At 36.5% G+C, this 23,135-nt stretch overlaps 2 protein-coding genes across 5 annotated transcripts; one reads left to right on the forward strand and one right to left on the reverse strand.

Annotated features, from left to right (window-relative positions):
- The first annotated feature begins 1,245 nt into the window (after positions 1–1,245).
- LOC122279411 (heat shock cognate 70 kDa protein 2-like) lies at positions 1,246–4,283 on the forward strand. The gene is made up of 2 exons (XM_043090060.1): positions 1,246–1,580; positions 2,324–4,283. Exons 1-2 carry the CDS (start codon positions 1,367–1,369, stop codon positions 4,063–4,065), a joined length of 1,956 nt encoding a protein of 651 aa, XP_042945994.1. The 5' UTR covers positions 1,246–1,366; the 3' UTR covers positions 4,066–4,283.
- Positions 4,284–5,590: 1,307 nt separating this feature from the next.
- On the reverse strand, positions 5,591–8,846 carry LOC122279412. Of its 4 annotated transcripts, none has more exons than XM_043090063.1 (3): positions 8,689–8,846; positions 6,677–8,276; positions 5,591–5,996 (listed from the first exon to the last, which is right to left on the reverse strand). In XM_043090063.1, exons 2-3 carry the CDS (start codon positions 8,135–8,137, stop codon positions 5,961–5,963), a joined length of 1,497 nt encoding a protein of 498 aa, XP_042945997.1. In that variant the 5' UTR covers positions 8,138–8,276; positions 8,689–8,846; the 3' UTR covers positions 5,591–5,960. The 4 variants fall into 4 exon arrangements, with proteins under 4 accessions (XP_042945997.1, XP_042945998.1, XP_042945995.1 ...); XM_043090064.1 differs by having other exon boundaries at positions 5,591–6,000; XM_043090061.1 differs by lacking the exon at positions 5,591–5,996 and having other exon boundaries at positions 6,372–8,276.
- Between the last annotated feature and the right edge of the window lie 14,289 nt (positions 8,847–23,135).

Consider the following 23,135-nt stretch of genomic DNA (forward strand, 5'->3'; position numbering starts at 1 on the left):
GCGAAGGCCTCTGAAGCCGATGGGGCCGTGCGTGGCAACCAAAACCACTCCAAGACACGGCAACGCATTGAAAACATGCACGGCAGAGGCCGCGTGTGCGTCGAACGTGCGAAGCAGAAACAGATATTTCTTTCGTGAACTAATAGATCAGTGACCGGAGGGGCTAAATTGGCGTTGCGTGTTGGTCGGAGGATGCCAGAAAATAGAAGATCATCTTGGGTTGGCGCTGAGGATGGAAAGCAACGAAAAAAACTATAGGAAAAACTAAAAAGCATTAAAATGCCAATAGGGCTGGCAGGGAGGAGGGGGTTTGGATCTTGGTGGTCAAAGCCTAAGCTCCAAACCCCCTTCACTCGATGAAGACGAGAAGAAAATGGATTTGGTTTTAGAGGGAGAGAGCAAGCAGGGTCGACGCTGGTTTCAAGGAGATGTTAAAAATCAATGAGAGACTTTTATTTATATGTTCACTCACTTTTTCAACACCCATAAAACTAAGATACTTAAAAATCTCATTTAAAAAGTTTCTTACTATGGACACTATATAAGTCATGAGGTATTCCTTTACCATCATTTGATAATAAAAAAAAGTATAAATTTTTGAAAATTTTCTAGAGATCGTAATTTAGTTTTTCAAAAATAAATTAGATGATGATCAAGATTAATAAGTTATAAGTAATTTTTTTTAAAGATGTTATAAATAATAAAAATTCTATATGTAATCAGTTTTATATATTTTTTTACGCATTTTAATATTGTGCTTAATTATATTATTTTTTAATATAAAATAATTATTTTGATTAATCATAATAATAAAATATACAAAAAATATATAAAAATGACTATATATAATAGAATTTTATAAATATATATATATATTATATATATATATATTTTTTGGTTAATCGAAGGTATGAGAAAATTTGAATATGTTTATCCGCAAAAGTAGTTGGAAAAGATAACAAGAGGCAAGTAATAAGAGACCGGGAAATGGGTGCTCAAACAATAAATAAAACCGGGAAAATTGGAAATCATTAGTGCGCACTGCACACGGACAGGACACGGGAGAAAGTAGAACTGAGACGGAACTATGGAAGCGAGAGTCAACACTGGCACGAGAAGGATACATCGAAATAATCTGAAGCCGTCCGATTTCATTTTCGATTTGAGATCCAACGGCTGCATAACTTCAAAATGTTAGAACATTCTCGAATCCTTAACCCTAACACTATATATAAGCTGCGCTTAACCCTTTCCTCCTCCTTCACTTCGGAAACCTAGCAGCCCCGCCTTTCTTTAACTTTCAGATCTCCCTCTCCTTCCTTCCTTTGTTTCCTTTTCGTCGGCCGTGCTTAGAAAGAATCATACAATGGCCGGAAAAGGAGAAGGCCCAGCGATCGGGATCGATCTCGGTACCACATACTCATGTGTGGGCGTGTGGCAACACGATCGTGTCGAAATCATCGCTAATGACCAGGGTAACAGAACCACTCCGTCCTATGTTGGTTTCACCGACACGGAGCGTTTGATCGGCGATGCGGCCAAGAACCAGGTTGCCATGAACCCCATCAACACCGTCTTCGGTGAGATCTGCGATCCTATGAACTCGTTTCTTTCACTGATTTTTAGATCTGAATGGTTGTGCTTGTATTTATTTTAATCTCCTTTATATTGTTGCACATAGGTTGTACTTTCGTTGTAAGTGTTAAATCTAAGTTATTTTACGGTTTTAAGGTATCGTTTATCTTGGAATAATTAGTATTCCTATATACTTGTTCAGATCCTTGTTGCTGAGTTTGTATTGACGTTGTTTTACCATATGGAACTTCAGACTAGCACTGCAACCTATATGCCGAATTTTTTACCGTATTTTATCTTGGCATGTTATATGAAAGAGCTAGTTAGTCATAAACAACCAGTCATAGTACTTTTTTACTTGGATAATAAGTAAATAACGAAAGATGTATAGGAATGTTTTTTAATAGGTTGTTTTAGAACTGTGGAGAATCTTTATTTATGCCTGTGTTTTGGCCCTAGGATTAACTTATGTTTATCTCATTTCAGTTGTTTGCTTTTACCTATAAAAAGAAAGTTTGTTATTTAGTGGCTTTGAAGATGATTTACACATTATTTCATGTGAGAGGAGTTGATTTTTCAGGCATATGTTCCTCCAAAGTTTTTAACTGTATAACAAGACTTGTTCTATTCCTCAAATTATAAGTGCCTGTTGGATGTTTGTATATGTAGTGCATGTCTTCCATGTTAAATAATCAACTTCGGTTCATTTAGATTCTAACGTAAGGTACACACATGCCTATCTCTGCAGATGCTAAGAGGCTGATTGGCCGCAGATTCAGTGATGCTTCTGTTCAGAGTGACATTAAATTGTGGCCATTCAAGGTCATTCCTGGACCTGGTGATAAGCCCATGATTGTGGTCAGTTACAAGGGTGAGGATAAGCAATTTGCAGCTGAAGAAATATCTTCCATGGTTCTAATAAAGATGCGTGAGATTGCCGAGGCTTATCTTGGCTCCACAATAAAAAATGCTGTTGTCACTGTCCCTGCCTACTTCAATGACTCTCAGCGTCAGGCTACAAAGGATGCTGGTGTTATTGCTGGTCTCAATGTTATGCGTATCATCAATGAGCCCACTGCTGCGGCCATTGCTTATGGTCTTGACAAGAAGGCAACTAGCGTTGGAGAGAAGAATGTCTTGATTTTTGATCTTGGAGGTGGTACCTTTGATGTGTCTCTTCTCACTATTGAAGAGGGTATCTTTGAGGTGAAAGCAACAGCTGGTGACACTCACCTTGGCGGCGAAGATTTTGATAACAGAATGGTGAACCACTTCGTTCAGGAGTTTAAGAGGAAGAACAAGAAGGACATAAGTGGCAACCCAAGAGCTCTCAGGAGGTTGAGGACATCATGCGAGAGAGCTAAGAGAACTCTCTCTTCCACTGCCCAAACTACCATTGAAATTGATTCTTTATATGAAGGTATTGATTTCTATTCAACAATTACACGTGCCAGATTTGAGGAGCTCAACATGGATCTATTTAGAAAGTGCATGGAACCTGTTGAAAAGTGTTTGAGGGATGCTAAGATGGACAAGAGCACCATCCATGATGCTGTGCTTGTCGGTGGCTCTACCAGAATTCCCAAGGTCCAGCAGCTTTTGCAGGACTTCTTTAACGGGAAGGAGCTCTGCAAGAGCATCAATCCTGATGAGGCCGTTGCCTATGGTGCTGCAGTCCAGGCTGCTATTTTGAGCGGTGAGGGTAATGAGAAGGTGCAGGATCTGTTGCTTTTGGATGTCACACCTCTCTCCCTTGGACTTGAAACAGCTGGTGGTGTCATGACTGTGCTAATTCCCAGGAACACAACCATTCCCACTAAGAAGGAGCAGGTGTTCTCTACCTATTCTGACAACCAGCCTGGTGTGTTGATCCAGGTCTACGAGGGTGAGAGAACAAGGACCAGGGATAATAACTTGCTTGGTAAATTTGAGCTTTCAGGAATCCCTCCTGCCCCCAGGGGTGTACCTCAGATCACAGTGTGCTTTGATATCGATGCCAATGGTATATTGAATGTGTCTGCCGAGGACAAGACTACTGGTCAAAAGAACAAGATCACCATTACCAATGACAAGGGTAGGCTCTCCAAGGACGAGATCGAGAAGATGGTTCAAGAGGCAGAGAAGTACAAGTCTGAGGACGAAGAGCACAAGAAGAAGGTTGAGGCAAAGAATGCCTTGGAGAATTATGCATACAACATGAGGAACACGGTGAAGGATGAGAAGATTGGAGCCAAGCTTTCTCCAGATGATAAGAAGAAGATTGAGGACGCCATTGAGCAGGCCATTCAATGGCTGGAAAGCAACCAGCTCGGTGAGGCAGATGAGTTCGAGGATAAGATGAAGGAATTGGAGAGCATCTGCAACCCAATCATTGCCAAGATGTACCAAGGTGCTGGTGCTGACATGGGCGGAGGAGTAGACGAAGATGGTCCCGGTCATGCTCATGCTGGAGGAAGTGGTGCAGGCCCCAAGATCGAGGAAGTTGACTAAATTTCTCTTAGCTTCGTAGGGGCTGGGCCGATTCTTAGTTTTATGGTGCTTTTGATGGACTAAAATGGGGCTTTGAAATTTATCTGTATTTTTTGTTCAAAGCCGAATTATTATATGTTTTGCATTCCGTCGTTTTGGACATTGTTTGCCCGGGAACGTCTTGCGAGGCAAATTTTATTTTCTCGAAATATGCAAGTGTTTACTTTTAGAGACTTCAATTTATATATCTCTCTCTCTCTATATATATATATATATAATGGATTTAGCTCATGTTAGGTTAGGCTTCTGTATGCTCAAAGTTGACTTTTCCAACAGTCGGGTTCGGATGAAGTCGAATTTTTAGGTAAATGTCTGGACATTCTCTGGTCAACAAAATCGTTCTTTTGTAATTAATTTACCAAAATCCTCAATTGAAGTAACTCTCTCTTGTACATATGCGATGTGACGTAATTTCAACTAAATGGATGTTTCCTATTTAGTGACTTCAAACATAATATGTGCTTCCATAGAGAATAGAGATTGGCAATGGTTTAGCCAATTTTAAGTCTAAAATTTGATTAAAAGTTGGTTACAGTGAAAGCCATTGAAGATATTAAGAATTATCTATCTTAAAGATGAAATAATAATATAATATTAGGGAAAAGGTTGCGTCCGTGCAGCAAGCTTTGAAAGATTTCGAGGTGCATGACTGTCTAGAGTTTTGCTATATGCAAACAGTCGCATACTAATTTGTGTACCAATACTGATTCATACATACTTAAAATTTAAATTAATATTTTTTTCAATAAAATCTATTTTTTAACTAATCACATCATATTAATACATAATTATACTTGTAACTATATTTTTCCGGCTGCCGTATATAACATTTCTGGCTTTGCGGGGCAGCACCTGTAATTACTGGGATTAGGTAGAACAGAGATTGGTCTTGCAAGTCACTGATTTTCTTATGCAATCAATAACTACAGGTTTCTTCCCTATAAACATAGTGATTTTCAGTAATCATAAGCACAATTTAAACGAAAGTTTGCATTGCAGACTAATAACTTGAGTCCTCTCGATCTTGAGAACAAGGAGTTCACTATCGTAGTTTTTACATATTTGGCTAAAGCACGTTGTTGATGTCTCGAATCTTCAGTAAGGAGATAACATTCTCCACAAGTCAGACATGTTGCAATGGAAAACAATTAAGGGTAAACTTTGTTATAAATTTAACTTAGAAGTTGGTGGATAAAATACAACTTCTATTTTATTGACATGATAAGATCTAATTTATTAAAAAAAATTAAGATTAAAATCTCTTACAAATTAAGTCTTGTCATGTTAATAAAACAAAGGATGTGTTTCTTACCGTGCTTACATATTCTAAAACTATCAAATATCATTTTTTTTTATAAAAATTCTATGTACAGTTATCTAAATATACTCTTTTACGTATTCTATTAATGTGATTAGTTGTGTCACTTTTTTATAATATAAATAATTATTTTAATCAATCTCGTAAGTAGAATATTTAAGAAGTATATAAAAGTGACAAACTCATTTTTTTCCCTTTGTTTAATCTCATGTAGGAGGGCTGCCTTCGTATGCAATTCATGGTTCTAATTTCAAAGTCGTAATTGAACAACTACAAAAGGTAGAATGTTAGTAAGTAAAAGACAGGTGAATTGACAAGAAAATATCATACACGCCGACGCCATCCTTGACTCACGAAAGAGACAATTATCGTTGACTCTGCTACCGGCACACGTTACTAGTCGTTACCCTTCCCAATCAGACCCACTTTCTCCGAACCCGCAAATGTTAGATTGGAAGATGATTTTTGCCAAGCTCAACTATATCTACAACTGTCTACATGCAAACCACCGTGCTCCTGCATCTGTAGGCTGGCTTAATCAGCACCTGATTTCAAGAGCTTCTACTGAAACTTCCTGGCTGAAAATAAAAACCATTTAAATTAAAAAAGAATGTATTATCTTAATCTTGAAATAGTTGATGGATAATGACTACCATTTATTTTTTTATTTATGTACTCTGCAAAACAGAAGGTGAAGTATGCAGGGAAGACGAAAGAAAAGTAATAATCAATTCTGAGACGGTAAAATTGATGCCAACAACCCTATATACCTGTGATTTGAAAATAACAGAATATACAAAACTCGCTGTATAATCCTTTCAAATGGAAACCGTCCAGCTCCAATAAGTGTTTTTATAAATTACAGTAACTTTGAAGCTCCATAAGGTAATTTAGCAATGAAGACAGGTATACACCCAATAAAATAAAAATAAAATAAAAATCCTAGGCATGCAAGAAGGTAATTTTGATGAGAATGTAATAATGTCTAGGTAATTAGAATCAGTTATAAGTTCAAAAATCAAGAATCGTTACAAAAAAATACTGACCCGATTCATGGACGCAACAAATACCATAACAGTTGGTGAACAAAAATTGCTCAAGAAAAGTGAGACACATTTCGTTTCATGGAATAGACTGTATGGTACAGAGTTAGTAAGACGATGCAGCACCAACCCATAAAATTCTCAATAAACGATCATCTCATGTCAACATAAGATCATTGCCTCCTAGGTGAGGGCGAAGGCAAACGCGAACCTCATGTTCTTCGGGCCCCACACGTAGTTTTGGCACCATAATCTCAAGCACAGATCCTGGCCCATCATAATAAGCTTCTATATTTGCATCTTCAGGAATTCGGGTTGAAAGTGGGATTTCTCTAACAAATTCCCCTGGAGGACAGTGTTCAGAAGATGGGTCTGTGAGCTTGAAAGTCCTGTCATGTCGCTTGATGAATTGCATGCAAGATACGCTCACACAAGATACCTTTATGATACCATGAGTGATGGTATTTCTCCAAGAAACTTTCACTCTCTGGAGATCAACTAAGGGCAAGCTGATAATGATCAGATATCCTTCTTTATCCTCATAGATTGTTTTTGCAGCAGTGACAGGTCCATAGACATTCTTCATTACGCCGCTAAAGTCATTCAACCAGTTTGGTTCATTAGGGTGGATCTCAATATCTGTAATTCGATCAGAGGGAGGATTTACAGCCAAGTAGACATCATCATCATTCCCATGAGGGAAAAAATCCTTCCTCCTCTTGTTGCTGACAGGTGATAGATCCATTCCATCGCCGTTGGTATGGTTAGATGGCTGAGTTGACAAGTTCAGGCCAGAACCATTAAGCAATTTCTTTGAGTGGGAATTCAAGGCACTCTTTATTGGAGGAGATGGCCTCTCAAGCTCAAAATCTGTGTTGGGAAGGCTTCTCCATGAACTAAAAGCACTTGCTTCTATTGGAATTGTTAAGTTCATGTCCCGACCTGTGAGCTCCATCCACCTCTTCCGCTCTTCCTCATCAAGACCCATGAGATTAGGTGATGGAACAACCTCAATCCCATGCACACACTGGGGGTTCGACAGACCCCTATACTGCTTTCGTTGCATCCTGTGAGATCGAACGAAACCCTTATCAACACTAAATGGGAATGGACGCTCTCCCTGACGAGAATGCCCATTCATGTAACTCCTAAGCTGCATCTTACCCAATGCATTCTCTGGCCTCTCCTTGAAAACCCACATGTACATATTCTCCAGGTCATGCTGAACCATGAAAACATCAAGATTGAGATCAGATTTGTCAAACCCTGACACTCCATTGCTGTCCCTGATAATCTTTGCCTTTGATTTCTCATTCATCGCGGGTTTAAAGTAAAAGCTGAAAAAAAACCAGGCACCCCAGATAGTATCAATCCGCTTGGCGCATTTCCTTCCAGCTGCGGGTATGGTAAGAAAACTCTCCGTCTCATAAACTTGTGGACCAAGCCCAACATCTAAAATATCACAGGGGTCTAGATTCCATGGCTGAGGAGGTGGAGGTGGACTGCGCTCTGCCGACAAGGGTAAATTGATATCCGGCGGACGGTGAAGAATGATTTGCCGATTCATCTCCAAATCCAAGTCGTCGTGTGAGGAGGCGCTGGAATCCATGGACAAGAGCGTAGACGGGTGGTGATTCTCCATTGAAAGGGCCGTGAGGAGAGAATCTCCCATTTCTCAGCTAATCTCCCTGGTGATGGTTTTTGCTGCTGGTAAGTTTGTATATTTTGCCATTCCCAATAGAAACAATTCAATTACAAACATCTTCAAGCAAATGAATCAATCCCCAGTCTATCTCCCTTCCATCAAAGCCCTAGATTTATCAATAAGATAACAAATTCCTCACAAACCCACATCAATAATCAACAAAATTATTCAATAAAAAAAATTCAAAGAAAAAAGGACAAAAATTTAGATTACATTTAAAAAAAAAAAAAACATCAAAAGAAAAGAAAAAAAAAAAAAAAAGTCTTCCGTTCAATCTCTACCTAGACCAGGAAAAAGATAAATGAAACGCTAAGGAAAGCCTATAACTAATCCTAGTGCCAGAATCCCCCGAAATCCTCCGAACACAGGTGGGAAACATTGAATCAAAACCATCAAATCCTTAAAACCGAAGCCTCGTTGTCTTCTCACTTACACGGACACAACATACATAACAGTACAAAAAGTAAAGCTAAAAATCCAGAGACCCAAGAATGAGATTGGGGATCTTCAAGGAGTACCTTTTGGGATAGGCATCAGGGAATCGAGCAGAAAGAAAAAGAAGAAGAAGCTCTAGAGGCGGCCATGGTGCTCATCTTTTGCCCAACCCGGTTTTCTTTTCTTTTTTTTTTTATCCCGTCAAAAGAAGTAGAGAAGGTTTTGGGTAAGAAGTTTGAACGCCTGCTATAAGGGCAGCTTCCTAAATTTTTTGTGGAATTTTACTTCAAAACTCATTTTTTCCAATTTTAACTACTATGTATTTTATGTCTCACTCTCTATTCAGTTAAAGTAATTATTTTTTTAATTCTTATTTTCACATTTTTTAACTATTCAATTATTTTCTTCTTTATATTTGAGTAATGTTATATACCATATCACTATCATACTTGCATCTCACTATATATGATGTGGCGTATTTATCACCATTTGATAATAAAGAATCATTCAACAAATGATCATTTAATGGTAGTAAATATGTTATCCATTTTTTTGATAATAGACTTTAATTTTATTCACTGAAACCGAAATTACATCTGTAACTAATTAATACAGGATAATCCATATTATCAGCCAAAACTACTCAACTGTTAGAGGCTCCCCCGCCAACAAATTTCTTTGTGACGGACATTGTCTAAACTTCTACACCTCCTCTCCTGACAGCAGTCAAAAGAGAAAGTACTTTGTCTAAGCAGAGATAAAATGACGTTTCTTCCAAAGAAGAGAGATACACCTAAGCTCCATCCCCCCAAAGAGGAGGAGTACAACCACACTCTCTCCTCCCAAGGAGGAAGAGTACTATCGCCCACCTTTCTCCAAAAGAGGAGTAGGACAAACACCCACCTTCCTCCAAAAGAGGAAATGGGACACTAGTTTATTTTTTATTTTTTTATAAAAACTAAAACAAACCAATAAAAGTAAATACAGAAACACAAAAAAAATGGAATGGTCTATAAAAACTAAAGGCCCAGCTTGCACGTGGGGGCCCAACCCGTTAGGGTTCATCTCTTCCATCTGCTGCCGCTGCCCGTCTTCATCACTGAAGATTCATCATCTGTGCAGGAAACCATCCAAAAGCACCGAACAAACCACTGCTCTCATGATAGTAGTTTTCAGGTTAGCCCACGCCGCATTCTCCACGCCACACCCTAATGAGTTTTTGCTCAGTCGCGCCCCGGTATTCTGGTCGGCCCTCGCTTCCGCACCTCTCACTTACCTCTCCCTTGATCCTGCAGCACCAAAACTACTCTAGCGGCTGACCACCATGGGAGCAGCCCTCTGTGATACAAACCCAACCACGCCACCCCTGTTTTAAGCTAAAAAACAGAGCAACTACTAAACATCTAACCACCTCCACAACGGGTTGCACGTCCGCGAAAGACCACCCCAAAAGACCAGAGCCACCGCTTTGCCACTCACCCCAAAAGACCAGATGCCAATCCGACCACCGAGTCCTCTCTGCCACACGTCGCCATATACATCCGGAGATGGGTGAAACCTAGGGCTTGGCCACGGCGCTTGAGTCACGGCGATACAGCTCCACCTTTAGCCTTCACCCGAGAGCTTATTCAACACCAAAACAAGAGTTTTAGACTAAATCTAAACTAAAAAACCATATAAAACGAAAAGAAAAAAGGAGGGAGGAAGGAAGGGAGGATGGAGCCGAGGCCCCCATCCCCCCTGCCCCCGGACTCGTTACTGGTTTTGCTGGGTTTCTAGAAAGAAGCTAGAGGTTCTCTCTCTAGCTTATTCTTCTACATATGTACGTTATATGTCATCTCTTACTTAGTGAAATGTAGGTAAGATGGTAGTATGATATATAATTTTATTTTCAAAAATATAATTTCCTAATAATAATATATTTTTAAAAAAAATATTTTTAACCAAATGATCAGGTTTTTAAAAAAAAGTCGATCATATCATAAGTAACATTTCTAAGGCTCTTCACCCAATCCAAATCGATCCGAAAACCACTCTTCTGACCCGACCGATGTATTCCCTTTGGTTCGTTAACTGATGCCCCAGCTCGAAAATTCTTTAGGAAGAAATGAATATTTTTGACATGACGTTTTTTTTCCTTTTTTTTTTCTTTTTTTTTTTGGTGTAATAATTTAGAAAAATTTGATTACCATTTTATACAAAAAATTTGAAATGGTTTGTTCCAATGCTCTTTTGGATTTTAAGTAGGATGTTGTGATCGTGCACTAATTTAGAATTTGCAGAATCTATTTGTTTCTGAATTTCAATATAATTGAAATTTACATTGTAACGAATGTCCAAGGTTCGTTGTATTTTCAATGGATGGCTCTGTATTTCTTCTAGTTGTTAGACTCCAATTTTCTGATCAATTACACAACTTTTGAGAATAGTTATAGGCTATATTACTTTTAGATGTAACGTTCATGTATTGTTCATCATTTCTGGGAAGATGAGATAAAGATATTATCAATTTGAAATTAGATATAGATGATTACATTCTATTTATTATATCAAAATACTATTATAATTACATCATTTTCTAATTGATCTTTACGGGTTATTAAGTTTCTAACTGAATTGGGAACCACACTTGTACCATGACTTATCCCTTTTAGACCAAGAGCATGGAAAAGGAGAAAGGGCTATGACTTGGTTGGATAACCTTGATTGCAGTAACTTTGTATGGTTAAATACTAATGTTTATTTTCGGCTACTTTCTATTTGGGTATACACGTGCAAATTATCATATAAATACGCATGCATTCATCAAGTCAAAAGATCACATATAGAGATCCAAATGTGTACATATGAGATCCAACAAGTATCCAACTCAAAAGTATTCAAGGAATCTTCAATCAACTTTATTCAAAATATTCTTCAAAGTTATTTCTATATGAAAAAAAAATTATGTTAAACATATAATTAATAGAAAAGACTATAAGAAAATATTCTTTAAATATGAATCTTTACCGTTTCTAACTTGTAGCTTTTAGCATTTTTCATTACATCTTGGGAGTCATATTAATTAATAGAGGGAGCCATCAACCAGTTTTGTGCTTAAATAAGTGCTTTAACTAGTGTTGGGGCCAATGAGTTATGAAATGAATATAAGACATGACCTCCAATGCTAAATGCCGACTTAGAAGTAACAGTAGACATAGGAATAACTAACATATCTCGAGTTATATTGGCAATGATCGGATATCTGATTGAGTTTGCCTTCAACCATATTAGAATATCAAAGTTAGGTGTCAATCCTTCAACACATTTTCATAAAATACTTATCCAATTTTGATCTAGACTCAACCATACCTTTTGATGCTTGATATTGGTGATACATATTGGATAGATCATCCTCATCATTATAAAGAATTGTTGTTTTAGGTCTCACCAATACTTGACCGGCCCTACTTGAACCTATATTGGATTTTGAATATTACTTATACATCTGCTCAATCATCCTTCTTAACCATTCAACACATTCAGACACTCACTCATGACTAAGAATATTTGTAAAATAAAACTCCAAAACTTCCAACTTGAAGCGCTGATCAAGTATTGATGCAATAAACAACATTTTATTTAATTTCTTAAAATCTCTCCAATACTTGTCATATTTCGACAACATCCTCTCCGACATGGTTTTTAACATATTACTCTCACTCATAGAAAATTTGTTCAAATGATTATAGATTGTAAATATTTCTTTAATGAACAAATTTGAAGTTGCATAAACTGAGCTTGAAACTTGCAAAGTCATATCATGAAAAAAATTTTCAAAAATCGTACAAAAACCTTTATGGTTTCCTAATCATATAAATTGGTATTCATTGTCCAACCTCATGTAAATATAGGTCAAACTCATTGTTTTCATCTTGTAGCACCTCAAACGCTGCATAATATTTGAGAGTTGCACTCAACATTAGATTTGTTGAGTTCCACCTATTTGGAACTTCAAAACAAAGAAGCATGCCACCCAAAATATTTTATTTCTCTGCACATGATGTGAACTTAATAAGTCTTGTAAGGGAAGACTTCACATATTTTATTGCATTTCAAATTTTCATGATTGATTTTTCAATCCATCCTGGACAATGAAATTTAAAATATGTGCACAATATCTTATATGCATAAGGTCATTGTCTAATACCATACAGTCCATAAATTTAGCAATTTTCCTCAAATAATCGTTGGTCATAGTATTAGATGATGCATTGTCGATTGTGATTGTAATTATCTTCTTTATGCCTCATCCAAGTATGGATGACTCTATCTTTGTTCCTATTGCTATCCTTTTGTGATTAGGAATTTGTTAAACCTATAATTCTCTTATGCAAAATCCAATCGTCATCAATAAAATAGGCTGCTATGCATATATAGTTAAGATTTTGAATTAATGTTCACATGCTAGTAGTGATGCAAATCTTATAATCGAATGCCATGACCATGTTCCTTAACTTTTCTTTTTCTAATATGTACATATCCATACAATCTCGTATAACAGTAATGCGAGAGGAGATTAGAAATTTAGGCTCAATTACGGTCATAAAGTCTTAAAACCTTATTTGTCTACAAATCTAAATGTGCAAGTTCAACCGTATTTTCTGTTCATTTTACTTGATTGTATCATCTACCCCCATCTTCCTAGTCTCGGTCTATTTTAATTGGGGATTATCATTTCCAATCCCAATAGTATTAAAGGCTTTACATGTTTGGTTATGATACTTCAAGGATGAAGTACCTTGTTTTTTAGGATGTCATGACAAAATTTTATCACAATAATCGTATGAGGCTTTGGGCTCATTGGGATCCTCGACATTCTCAATCTTCGTAAAGTGTTGCTATACATCTGATCTACCCCATCTTCTTGTGATAGGAGAGCGAACTTGAGGGCTAGTTGTTAGGAGAGAGCTATCCAAAATTGAAGGTAGAGTGCTATCCAAATGAATCACATTGGGCATTGATTCATACCAAGATGAAGGTATAGCATCACTAGGTTCTATAGGATTCAACTGCAATTTGAGATAAAGCAAGAGCATAAGATTCCTTTCTTTTTTGGCTATTAAATTAAGATAGCAACACAAAATAATACAAATTTGAAGAACAGGACCTTAAAAATATAAAGCACATTCAACTATCCAAATTAGTATTTAATATGTGTGTATATATATTATATATATATACACAAATATTTGAAAGTTTTGATTCAACAATTTCTTATTTCATATTTCACATTTCATGTATTGGGAGTCTGAGACTCCAAATATACTATGTTCATGTTTAATTCTTGCCATTAACTTTGAAGCTCATTTTCTCTATTTTCACTTAATTCTGCATTTTATGGTATCAGAGCCATTTTCTGGTTCTAGTTGCTAACAATTTTGTTATATCTTTATCTCTTTCTTATCTTGATAACTCCCGGAAATATTTTGATTCTTCTTGTCTCTTAGTTATTTTCTTGTTGTACACCACCGCAGTCGAATAGACCTTACGAGATATCTCCGAAGTCCCAAGTAGTCCGTGTGAGCCGGGTAGGCGTGTGAAGGACGTGATCAGGATATAGAGATTGTGCTTTGGTCTTATGGCCCTCTGGTATGTGTGAGTCCTACAACTAGAAAAAAGAAAAGACCTAGGTCTAGGATGTACCAAAAAATCTGGTTTCAGTAGTTACCAAGATGAGCAAAAGATGTTTAGATCTAGCTCATCTGCTAGTTCCAAGTCAAGTATGCCTCCTGATATTATTAATGAAGAAGATTGTGAGATTTCAGAAAATGATTCAAATGCTTCTGATCAATGGCACATGCCAAAGATCAAAATTGATTCTCTTTATAATCGCACTTGGATTCAATAAAAAATGAAAAGCTTGTTTCAGGTTAAAACCATAGAACAAACTTTTCCTGTTTCCAAAACACGAGAACAATATGTTCTATTTCAAAAGAAAATGATAAAATCTTTTCAAGAAAAAGGTTATAAATTTATGCATATTGCTTCTGTGCAAGTTGCAATAGTACCTTTGGTAAGAAAAGGTATCGATGCTTGTGTTCTTTTATGTTTGCGTGATGGTAGATTTAAAAAATTTAATGATAGTGTTCTAGGGATTTTTCAAACCTCCCTGATCGATGGACCTGTTCATTTTAATTGCTATCCTAATTTCATTGTTGGTTTATTTGATAAAAATGTTTTTTCCACTTTAACTTTGAATGTCCAAACCTCTGGTTTTGATATGGTTGAAGGTAGCAGGCCTATGTCTTTAGTTTACCGCATCTATTACAGTCTTAAGCACTAGCCTTGAGCCAAAGGTTAAGATTAAGTCTCCAAAAAATGAAACCATTCTGATGTACAGTTCAACTTTGAACTCCAACATCACAACACCCAAGATGCTATTCTGGAAAGATGTAAGTCTTCCGGATGAATGGCTACTTAAGTAGGAACTTCCTCCCATGGAAGTACCAACCCAAGACTCAGACCTTAGGTATATTCACCAATATCTTGATGGTACTGTAAAGATAGCTTTTGACCAGCCTTTAATCAAAGAAAGAAGAAATTATTTTGCTAGTTCTAGGTCGTCTTTTAGTTCGGACCAAGATCTAAGAGATAAAAATCTCGAAAGATACTTGAAGGATCGTGATAATCCTACTCGTCCGATCATGATCAGGGAACTTCACTCAAAAGAAGTACCCTCAAACCAAGACATAAAGTTGGAAGGAATTTCAACTAAGTCCCAGGTTACTTCTGCCTATTATTCAACCAAAGATGATCTTAAATCCACAGGTAGATCCATAAAGGAAGAAGTACAAGTAGAAGATGATGCTAGATCAACATCTCCTACAGCTTCAGATATGGTTGCTCCAGTCCATTCCATTCTAATAGTTTTGGATAAAGCACTTGATGATTTACTTGTGATTGATATGATTAATTTACATGCAGATTTTATATCCAAAGAAAACCATGATAAGCGAAAAACTTATTATAGGATTTACTCAATTTCTGAGAAACAGAAGATTCGAAAAGAATGGAAGAAAAAGATGTACAAAGATAACAAGCACATCTTATTCTTCGATTTCCTTGAAAATCATTATGTTTCAAAGAAAGATAATTCAAAACGGTATTTAAATGTTTTAAAATCAAGTTTTACTAAAGAAGAAGGCAGGAAAGTTGTGAAAACCAGCCACCCTCATTTAGAAACCATCCTTGTTTCAGTTAAGGGAAAAGAAGTGAAAGTTTCACCTTTTAAAATTTTGGATCCAGGTCTGAATAAAAACGTTTTAGCTGAAACAAAAAAGATCATAGAACAAAACAATTTCATCAACCAGACCCTCCATACAATAGTTCAACAACTTGACCGTATAGAGGATAAAGTTGAGAAACCTGTTTTTGAAAAACCTGTTTCAACAAGTTTAAAATTGATTGAAAAACCTTTGATTGTCTTGCCAAAGGATAGGTCAAAAATCCATTTTGGAGAGACCAGTATTATGGTTAGACTTGATCAAATGCTTGCTGAAGTTAAGCAAGAAAAACCCTCTGTTTCAGCTATAGACAGAAACAGCCCAGGGGTTAATTTCGATGATTCTTTTTTTGTGCATACTTGGAATAATTCTGATGATGATGTTTCTTTGTCTGATAATTCCTTAGTTCAGAAAATTGACTTACTTGAAAAAGAATTTCAGGGTCTTCAAGTTGAAAAACCCGAACTTGCTAGGATATACTCGAGAGATATTAAGCCAATAGGTCTCACGAAGAACTGGTATTTTAGACCCACTCCTCCTGATTTACAGTACGAAGAGAGAGGTTTTCACTCTCAATTCTCCGTATCTGCTGACCAAATGTATGAATGGAATATTGATGGATTCTCTGAGCAAGAAATCCTCAATACTCTGAATCGTATGTCTATAGTTGTTGTGGCTTACTATAACAACAAACTCAGTCAGACTGAGATTGTTGATATCCTGACCAGTGGATTTTCAGGGATACTTCGTGCTTGGTGGGATAAACATCTCACTACAGAGGATAGAGAAACCATTCGATCAGCCATCAAAAGGGATGGAGATGGTTTGCCCATTTTAGATACTGAAGAGAACCGAAGGGAAGGAACCCACAAATCTCCTGACAGTGTCAATACCCTGATTTATACCATAGTTAAAAATTTTGTTGAAACCCCTTCCAACATCACAAATAGAATTTTTGATTATTTGAATAACTTACGATGCAATAAAATGTCTGATTATCATTGGTATAAAGATGTTTTTATGTCTCATGTTATGCTCAGAGATGATTCTCAAAAACCTTACTGGAAAGAGAAGTTCATTGATGGATTGCCTCATTTATTCGCCATCAAGGTAAAAGACTCACTTACTGATACTTCGAGTTACCTGAATTATGATAATTATACTTACGGTGACATTATAAGTATTATTCAGAAACTTGGTATTAGTATGTGCAATGATCAAAGGATGATTGCTCAATAGATGAAAGATAGAAAGAAAGCCAAATACGAGATGAGAAACTTTTGCGAACAATTTGGCCTTCCTCCTATTGCTCCATCTGTGCAACATAGAAAAAGTTCTAAAAAGTTTTTAAAACCTCGCAGGAACTATAACAGATCCCGTGAGGAGTTTTACAAAAAACCTGTTTCAAAACCGGTTTCAAGAAAGAAACTATTTCAGAAAAAGGTTTAAAAAATCCCTGCAAAGGGAACATGTTTTAATTGTGACCAACCTGGACACTATGTGAATAAGTGTACAAAGAAGCCACAAGGTTTTAAGAAAAAGCTTAATGAGTTAAATATCAATGCCGTTGATCAAGAAGATCTGTTTCATTTAGTCGAACATAGATCTCTTACATCTTTGGATGAGGATGAACTTAGTTCTAGTGGCTCAGATTACCACTCGGACTCTGATCATTCTAACTCGCCAAATATTAAGTTTGGATGCAATGATTCTTGTTGTATTTCTAAAGGCAAAACAATCAATGTTTTAGACGGAGGAAAAGAACAAGGACCTGTTTTGAGTAGAGAACAGGAACATGAAAACATGCTCCTCTCTATTATCTCCGAGATTCAAGACCCTTAGCTAAAAGAGAAATATCTCAAGAAGCTTGAGGAGACAATGACTCGCAAAGAGCCGTCGTCCTCCAAGGGCAAGATTTCTTTTGAAGAAACTTTGGGACATTTTCAAAAATAAAAACCCAAAGATATTTCATTAAAGGATTTACAGTATGAAGTATCTCTTGTTAAAAAAGAGATTACTGAACTCAGAGAAGAGATCAAAACTCTCAAATTTGAAAATGCTTCTTTTAACCAAGATTTAGCATGTTTAAAGTTGGATAAAGAATTTGATCATGAATGTCCTTCTGGTGAAGAATCAAACTAGTTACACCATGTTGAACCCTCTAATCCAACTAAGGATATTTGCTTGATTCACCGTTCTGTTCCGCAGAAATGGTATTGTTTGGTAGAAATTATTGTTAATCATGAATACAAATTCTCTACTATTGCTTTGATCGATTCAGGAGCAGATCTTAATTGTATCCGAGAAGGCCTTGTCCCTACCTCCTATTTCAAAAAGTCCGAAGAGAATTTATTCTCCGCAAACGGATCTAAGATGAAGATTCGTTACGAGCTAAACATGGCTCATGTCTGCCAGGACAATGTTTGTTTTAAAATTCCTTTTGTGCTTGTTAAGAATTTAACCCATGATGTTATCCTTGGTATGCCTTTTCTTAACATGATTTATCCATTCCCTTCTGAAGCCGATGGGATCACTACTGACCCTTTGGACAGAAAGTTAAGTTTAAGTTTGCTTCTAAATTTGAACGCGATACTGTTAGAAGATCTGTATTTTTGCTTTCTGCAAAAAGAAAACATTTAGATTTTCTTAAACGTGAAATCAAGTTCAAATGTGTTTCTGATAATTTGCATGATTCCTTGCTTAGATCAAAAATTAAATATTTTCAAAAAATTTTGATTTATGAAGTCTGCTCGGAACTTCCTAATGCTTTCTGCCATAGGAAGAAACATGTTGTTTCTTTACCTTATGTTAAAAATTTATCTGAAAACTTAATTCCAACCAAAGCAAGACCTATTCAAATGAATAGAGAAACTTTGGAGTTTTGTAAAGATGAGATCCAGGATCTTCTTGCTAAGAATATTATCAGGCATAGTAAATCACCCTGGTCGTGTGCTGCTTTTTATGTTCAGAAAAGTGCTGATATTGAGCGAGGTACACCCTGTTTAGTCATAAATTGCAAACCATTGAACAAGGTGTTAGAATGGATTCAATATCCCATCCCTAACAAGAATGACTTGGTTCATAGGTTAAGTGATGCAGTTATTTTCTCCAAGTTTAACCTTAAGTCTGAATTTTGGCAGATCCAAATTAGGGAGTCAGACAGGTACAAGACTGCTTTCACTACTCCATTCGGTCACTATGAGTGGAACGTCATGCCATTTGGGCTGAAGAATGCTACTAGTGAATTTCAAAATATCATGAATGATATCTTTCTATCATTCACTGATTTCACCATCGTCTACATAGATGATGTTCTTGTATTCTCCAAATCTATTGATGAGCACTGGAAACATCTTAAAACGTTTCTTGAGATCATCAAAAGAAATGGACTTGTTGTTTTTGCAAAAAAGATTAAACTATTTCAAACCAAGATCAGATTCCTTGGTTATGACATCTTTGAAGGCAAAATCAGGCCCATTCAGAGAGCCATTGAATTTGCTGACAAATTTCCTGATGTCATCCTTGACAAAAACCAACTTCAAAGATTTCTTGATTCTTTGAATTATATTTCAGATTTCTACAGGGACATGAGAAAACAATCTCGCTCTCTCTTTGCGAGATTGCGTTCCAATCCTTCTCCGTGGATTGATGTTCACACCAATATTGTTAAACAAATCAAGACACATGTCAAAACTCTTTCTTGTCTTGGAATTTCTACCTCAAATAGCTTCAAGATTGTCAAGACTTACGCCTCAGACACAGGCTATGGCGGCATCCTGAAACAAGTTGTTTCACCAGGTTCCTTTGAACAGATTGTTCGATTCCACTCCGGAACTTGGAACCATGCATAGTATAATTATAGTACTATTAAGAAAGAAATTTTATCTGTAGTACTATGTATTTCTAAATTTCAGAGTGATTTACTTAATCAACATTTTCTTTTACACATTGATTGCAAAACTGCTAAAATTGTTTTAGAACAAGATGTTAAAAACATTGCATCAAAACAGATTTTTGCACGATGGCAAGCTATTTTAAGTGTTTTTGATTATGATATTGAATTCATCAAAGGTTCTGATAATTCTATCCCTGATTTTCTTACCCGTGAATTCCTGCAGAAAACATGAGTAAAAAGAAGAAACCAATCCCACCGGTTACTTCACCACCACCCGCAACTATTTATCCGATGCTTATGCCTCCAGCATCTGCATCTACTTTGGCTTCCTCCCCACTAGAGATAGCCAACAGATTCACCAATTTAGGACAAGTTCCTAGACCGATTCCCCCTAGTTCATTTGCTTCCACCTTAGCTATGCCATACGACCCGTATGCAAATCCCTTGGCCTCGGCAGCACCCAGATTTCCCTTTGTCAATAATGCAGAATATTTCAAAAAGACTTGGTTTGAGAATCTGTTTTACATTGAGAAATCGGTAAAAATAGATCCCTTCCAGATTGCTCAAGATTATTTCCCTCGAGGTTTTCATTGGATCTGAGATGATCTAAAAAAGAACCTCTCATTTTACCTCAGAATCTTGGTTAATACCGGTTCCATTTTTATTAAACCAATTCATTGTAAAATTGATCCCTCCAGGATCATCTTTCACAATTGCTTCATTATTTCTATTATGATGGAAGATGAATGGGAAACTCACCCTTCTACTTTCAAGACTGTTAAGGGAACTGAAACTCAGTAGAATTATTATGATTATATTGAAGCATGGTTAAAGTTTCCTTCAAACCCCCAACATGCAGCACTCTTGATTCTTCAATTTCGACAAGAAGTGCAAACAGTCATTTCCTTTGTGGTTTCAAAAATGGTGGCATTTCTTTGGCCCAATTACTGAATTATTTCCTGATAACCTTCAGCAGGCTATCAAACATTTTACAATTTTCAGTCTACCTAATCTAAAAGGAAGAGAGACCAAACTCCTCCCTTGCTTCATTTTTGTGTCAAATACAAAACCCCCTGGATTTGTAGATGGCAATATACGAAAAAAGATGACCTCCTACTTTGCCATTATTTTGTCAAATGGTGGGATAAATTTCCCCACACAAGTGATATTATTTCAAGAATTTCAACTGATTTTCCTCTTGTTGTTCCTAACCTTAAGGATAAACAAGAATTTCCTTCCCCCACCCCAAAGCAAGCCTTGATTACATATCTAACCATTCCAGGTTCAAGTGCTCAAACTTCAGGTTCAGAATCAAAGAGTTCTTCATCAAAGCCGAAGAAAAAGTCATCTTCAGCCAAGAAGAAGGATTCAACAGATTCGCAAGATTCGGTCTCTTCTTCAAAACAAAAGTCTCCCTTTGACAAATTGAAGAAGAAAGATTTACTTGAACTATTGAAAAAGTCCATAGAAGATAACTCCAATAGTGAAGGTTCAGATAAAGAATCAGAAGCCTTGTCAGCAGACTCAGTTGCCTCTGATCCTTACGAGATTTTCGGTCATGACTCAGAAGACTATCCCCCTGGACTGGGAGATAATTGAATCTTGCCCGACCATTTGGCCTCTTCTCAACCCCGGAGTCTCAACCTTTTGGGGCGGAAAGATGGTGTACTCATTACTCTTTGCTTTCGGCTCAATCAGACAGCACAAGGAGACAAATGCTTTTGGTGCTTTGAGTGCAGAGAGAATACTTCACTTTCGGTGAAAGAAGACAAAACTACTTTCGACGGATGCATGCCCTTGACAATTTTCATAGTTCATCCCGGGATTTATGGGATTCACTGTTTACTTTCACTATTCATCCCGTGATTTATGGGATTCACTATTTGTAAAAGTGCTTCCTTCATCTATAAAAGGGCACTTCGTTTTATTTCAGAGGCAGAACTTTCTAGTCGAACTTACCTTCAGCAAGAACTGCTTCCCCTACTTACTTACAAGCCCAAATTCACCTTCCTTTTCTTCTCTTCTTTATTTTAAGCTTGTAAGTCTTTGATTACTTTCAATTAATAATATTTGAACATTTTGATTCAACAATTTCTTATTTCATATTTCGCATTTCATGCATTGGTAGTTTGAGACTCCGAATATACTCTGTTCATGTTTAATTCTATAATATATATACACACACAAAGGAAAGTTTCATATTCCTCACAACAAAACAAAGTTGCGGAGAAATGGAAGCATCAGATGTATGAAAGCAGATACATTGCTTTGCAACTCCAGTACTAGTTCCTTGACACTGCCATGTCTCTATCCTAAATCAATAAAATTGAGAACAAGAAAAGTGGTAGAAATGAAATTAGGAGCACAAATTAATTGTTTAGACCGTTTTCTACTTTTGCTTCGCTTCTACAAAAGCGTGGTAGAAGTACTATATTTGTGAGGGAATAAAATGCGGTGGCTGCCAGCCCCAAGTGAGATGGGTCAAGGGGGAAGGTCTTAATGATAGTAGTTAAACATTAACGATTTTAACATGCACCTTAACTAATAAATAATGCAATAATTAACAATTACTAATTAATATGGAGGACCAAAACACTAAAAATAGGGAATGAAATCATCATGACTTAGCTTAGCTTAGTGGGAAGAAGAATTAAAGGCTTATTAGGTTGACAACCAATAGGACAATATCATAAAGTTGTAGTACTCTTTCTACTAAAGTATCACTTCTTTTCTCTTTTTATACCAAATACTTCTTATAAATTATAATGAATTTACTATAATATGTATATAGATACACATACATGACACATAGAGACTTCAAGGCTTTTTTTCTTGGTACAAAAAATTTACATAATTTTTGTGTCCATTGGAGAATTGTTTATTCTAAAAATCTGCATAAAGGGAGTTGGAAGATATCATAAGCTTCCTACGTGATGTATAGAAAGTAGCTCTTTTGGGTTTGACCCAAGAGATGATTCGCATTCAATAAGCATCTCTTTGTTTCTCTCTTGTCAATCTCATTCATCAAACTCTTTTTGGGGTGTTAGGTAAAATTTGTCCAATGGATGCTCTTGAAATGGCTGATTGTGCTTGCATTCCAGTGGGAATCGATGGAATTTGAGGTTAATGTTTGTTGGGTGACAAGAACAACATTAGAAATGACTATTAGCTAGGAATTTTAGAGTAGGAATTGGAGTTGAGTGCAACAAGACCCTAAATAAATTTGTACATAATTTTACTAGAAGTTCCTACTTTAGAGATGAAAATTGTAAATGGCATGGCTGTCATTGGCATTGTAAATTCCGATCCACATATTCAAATCAAAATTAAAGAACATTGTAAGAGATATTTTAAAGTGAAATGAAAATAT

The sequence above is a fragment of the Carya illinoinensis genome, chromosome 10 (genome assembly GCF_018687715.1).
Source record: "Carya illinoinensis cultivar Pawnee chromosome 10, C.illinoinensisPawnee_v1, whole genome shotgun sequence".
NCBI lineage: Eukaryota > Viridiplantae > Streptophyta > Magnoliopsida > Fagales > Juglandaceae > Carya > Carya illinoinensis.

What these genes read in the sequence shown, in the direction of transcription:
- LOC122279411 (XM_043090060.1), top strand. Translation starts at nt 1,367, where the DNA reads ATGGCCGGAAAAGGAGAAGGCCCAGCGATCGGGATCGATCTCGGTACC. An exon ending in CCCCATCAACACCGTCTTCG is followed by an intron (nt 1,581 to 2,323) that starts GTGAGATCTGCG and finishes CTATCTCTGCAG; the next exon opens with ATGCTAAGAGGCTGATTGGC.
- LOC122279412 (XM_043090061.1), bottom strand. Translation starts at nt 8,137, where the DNA reads ATGGGAGATTCTCTCCTCACGGCCCTTTCAATGGAGAATCACCACCCG.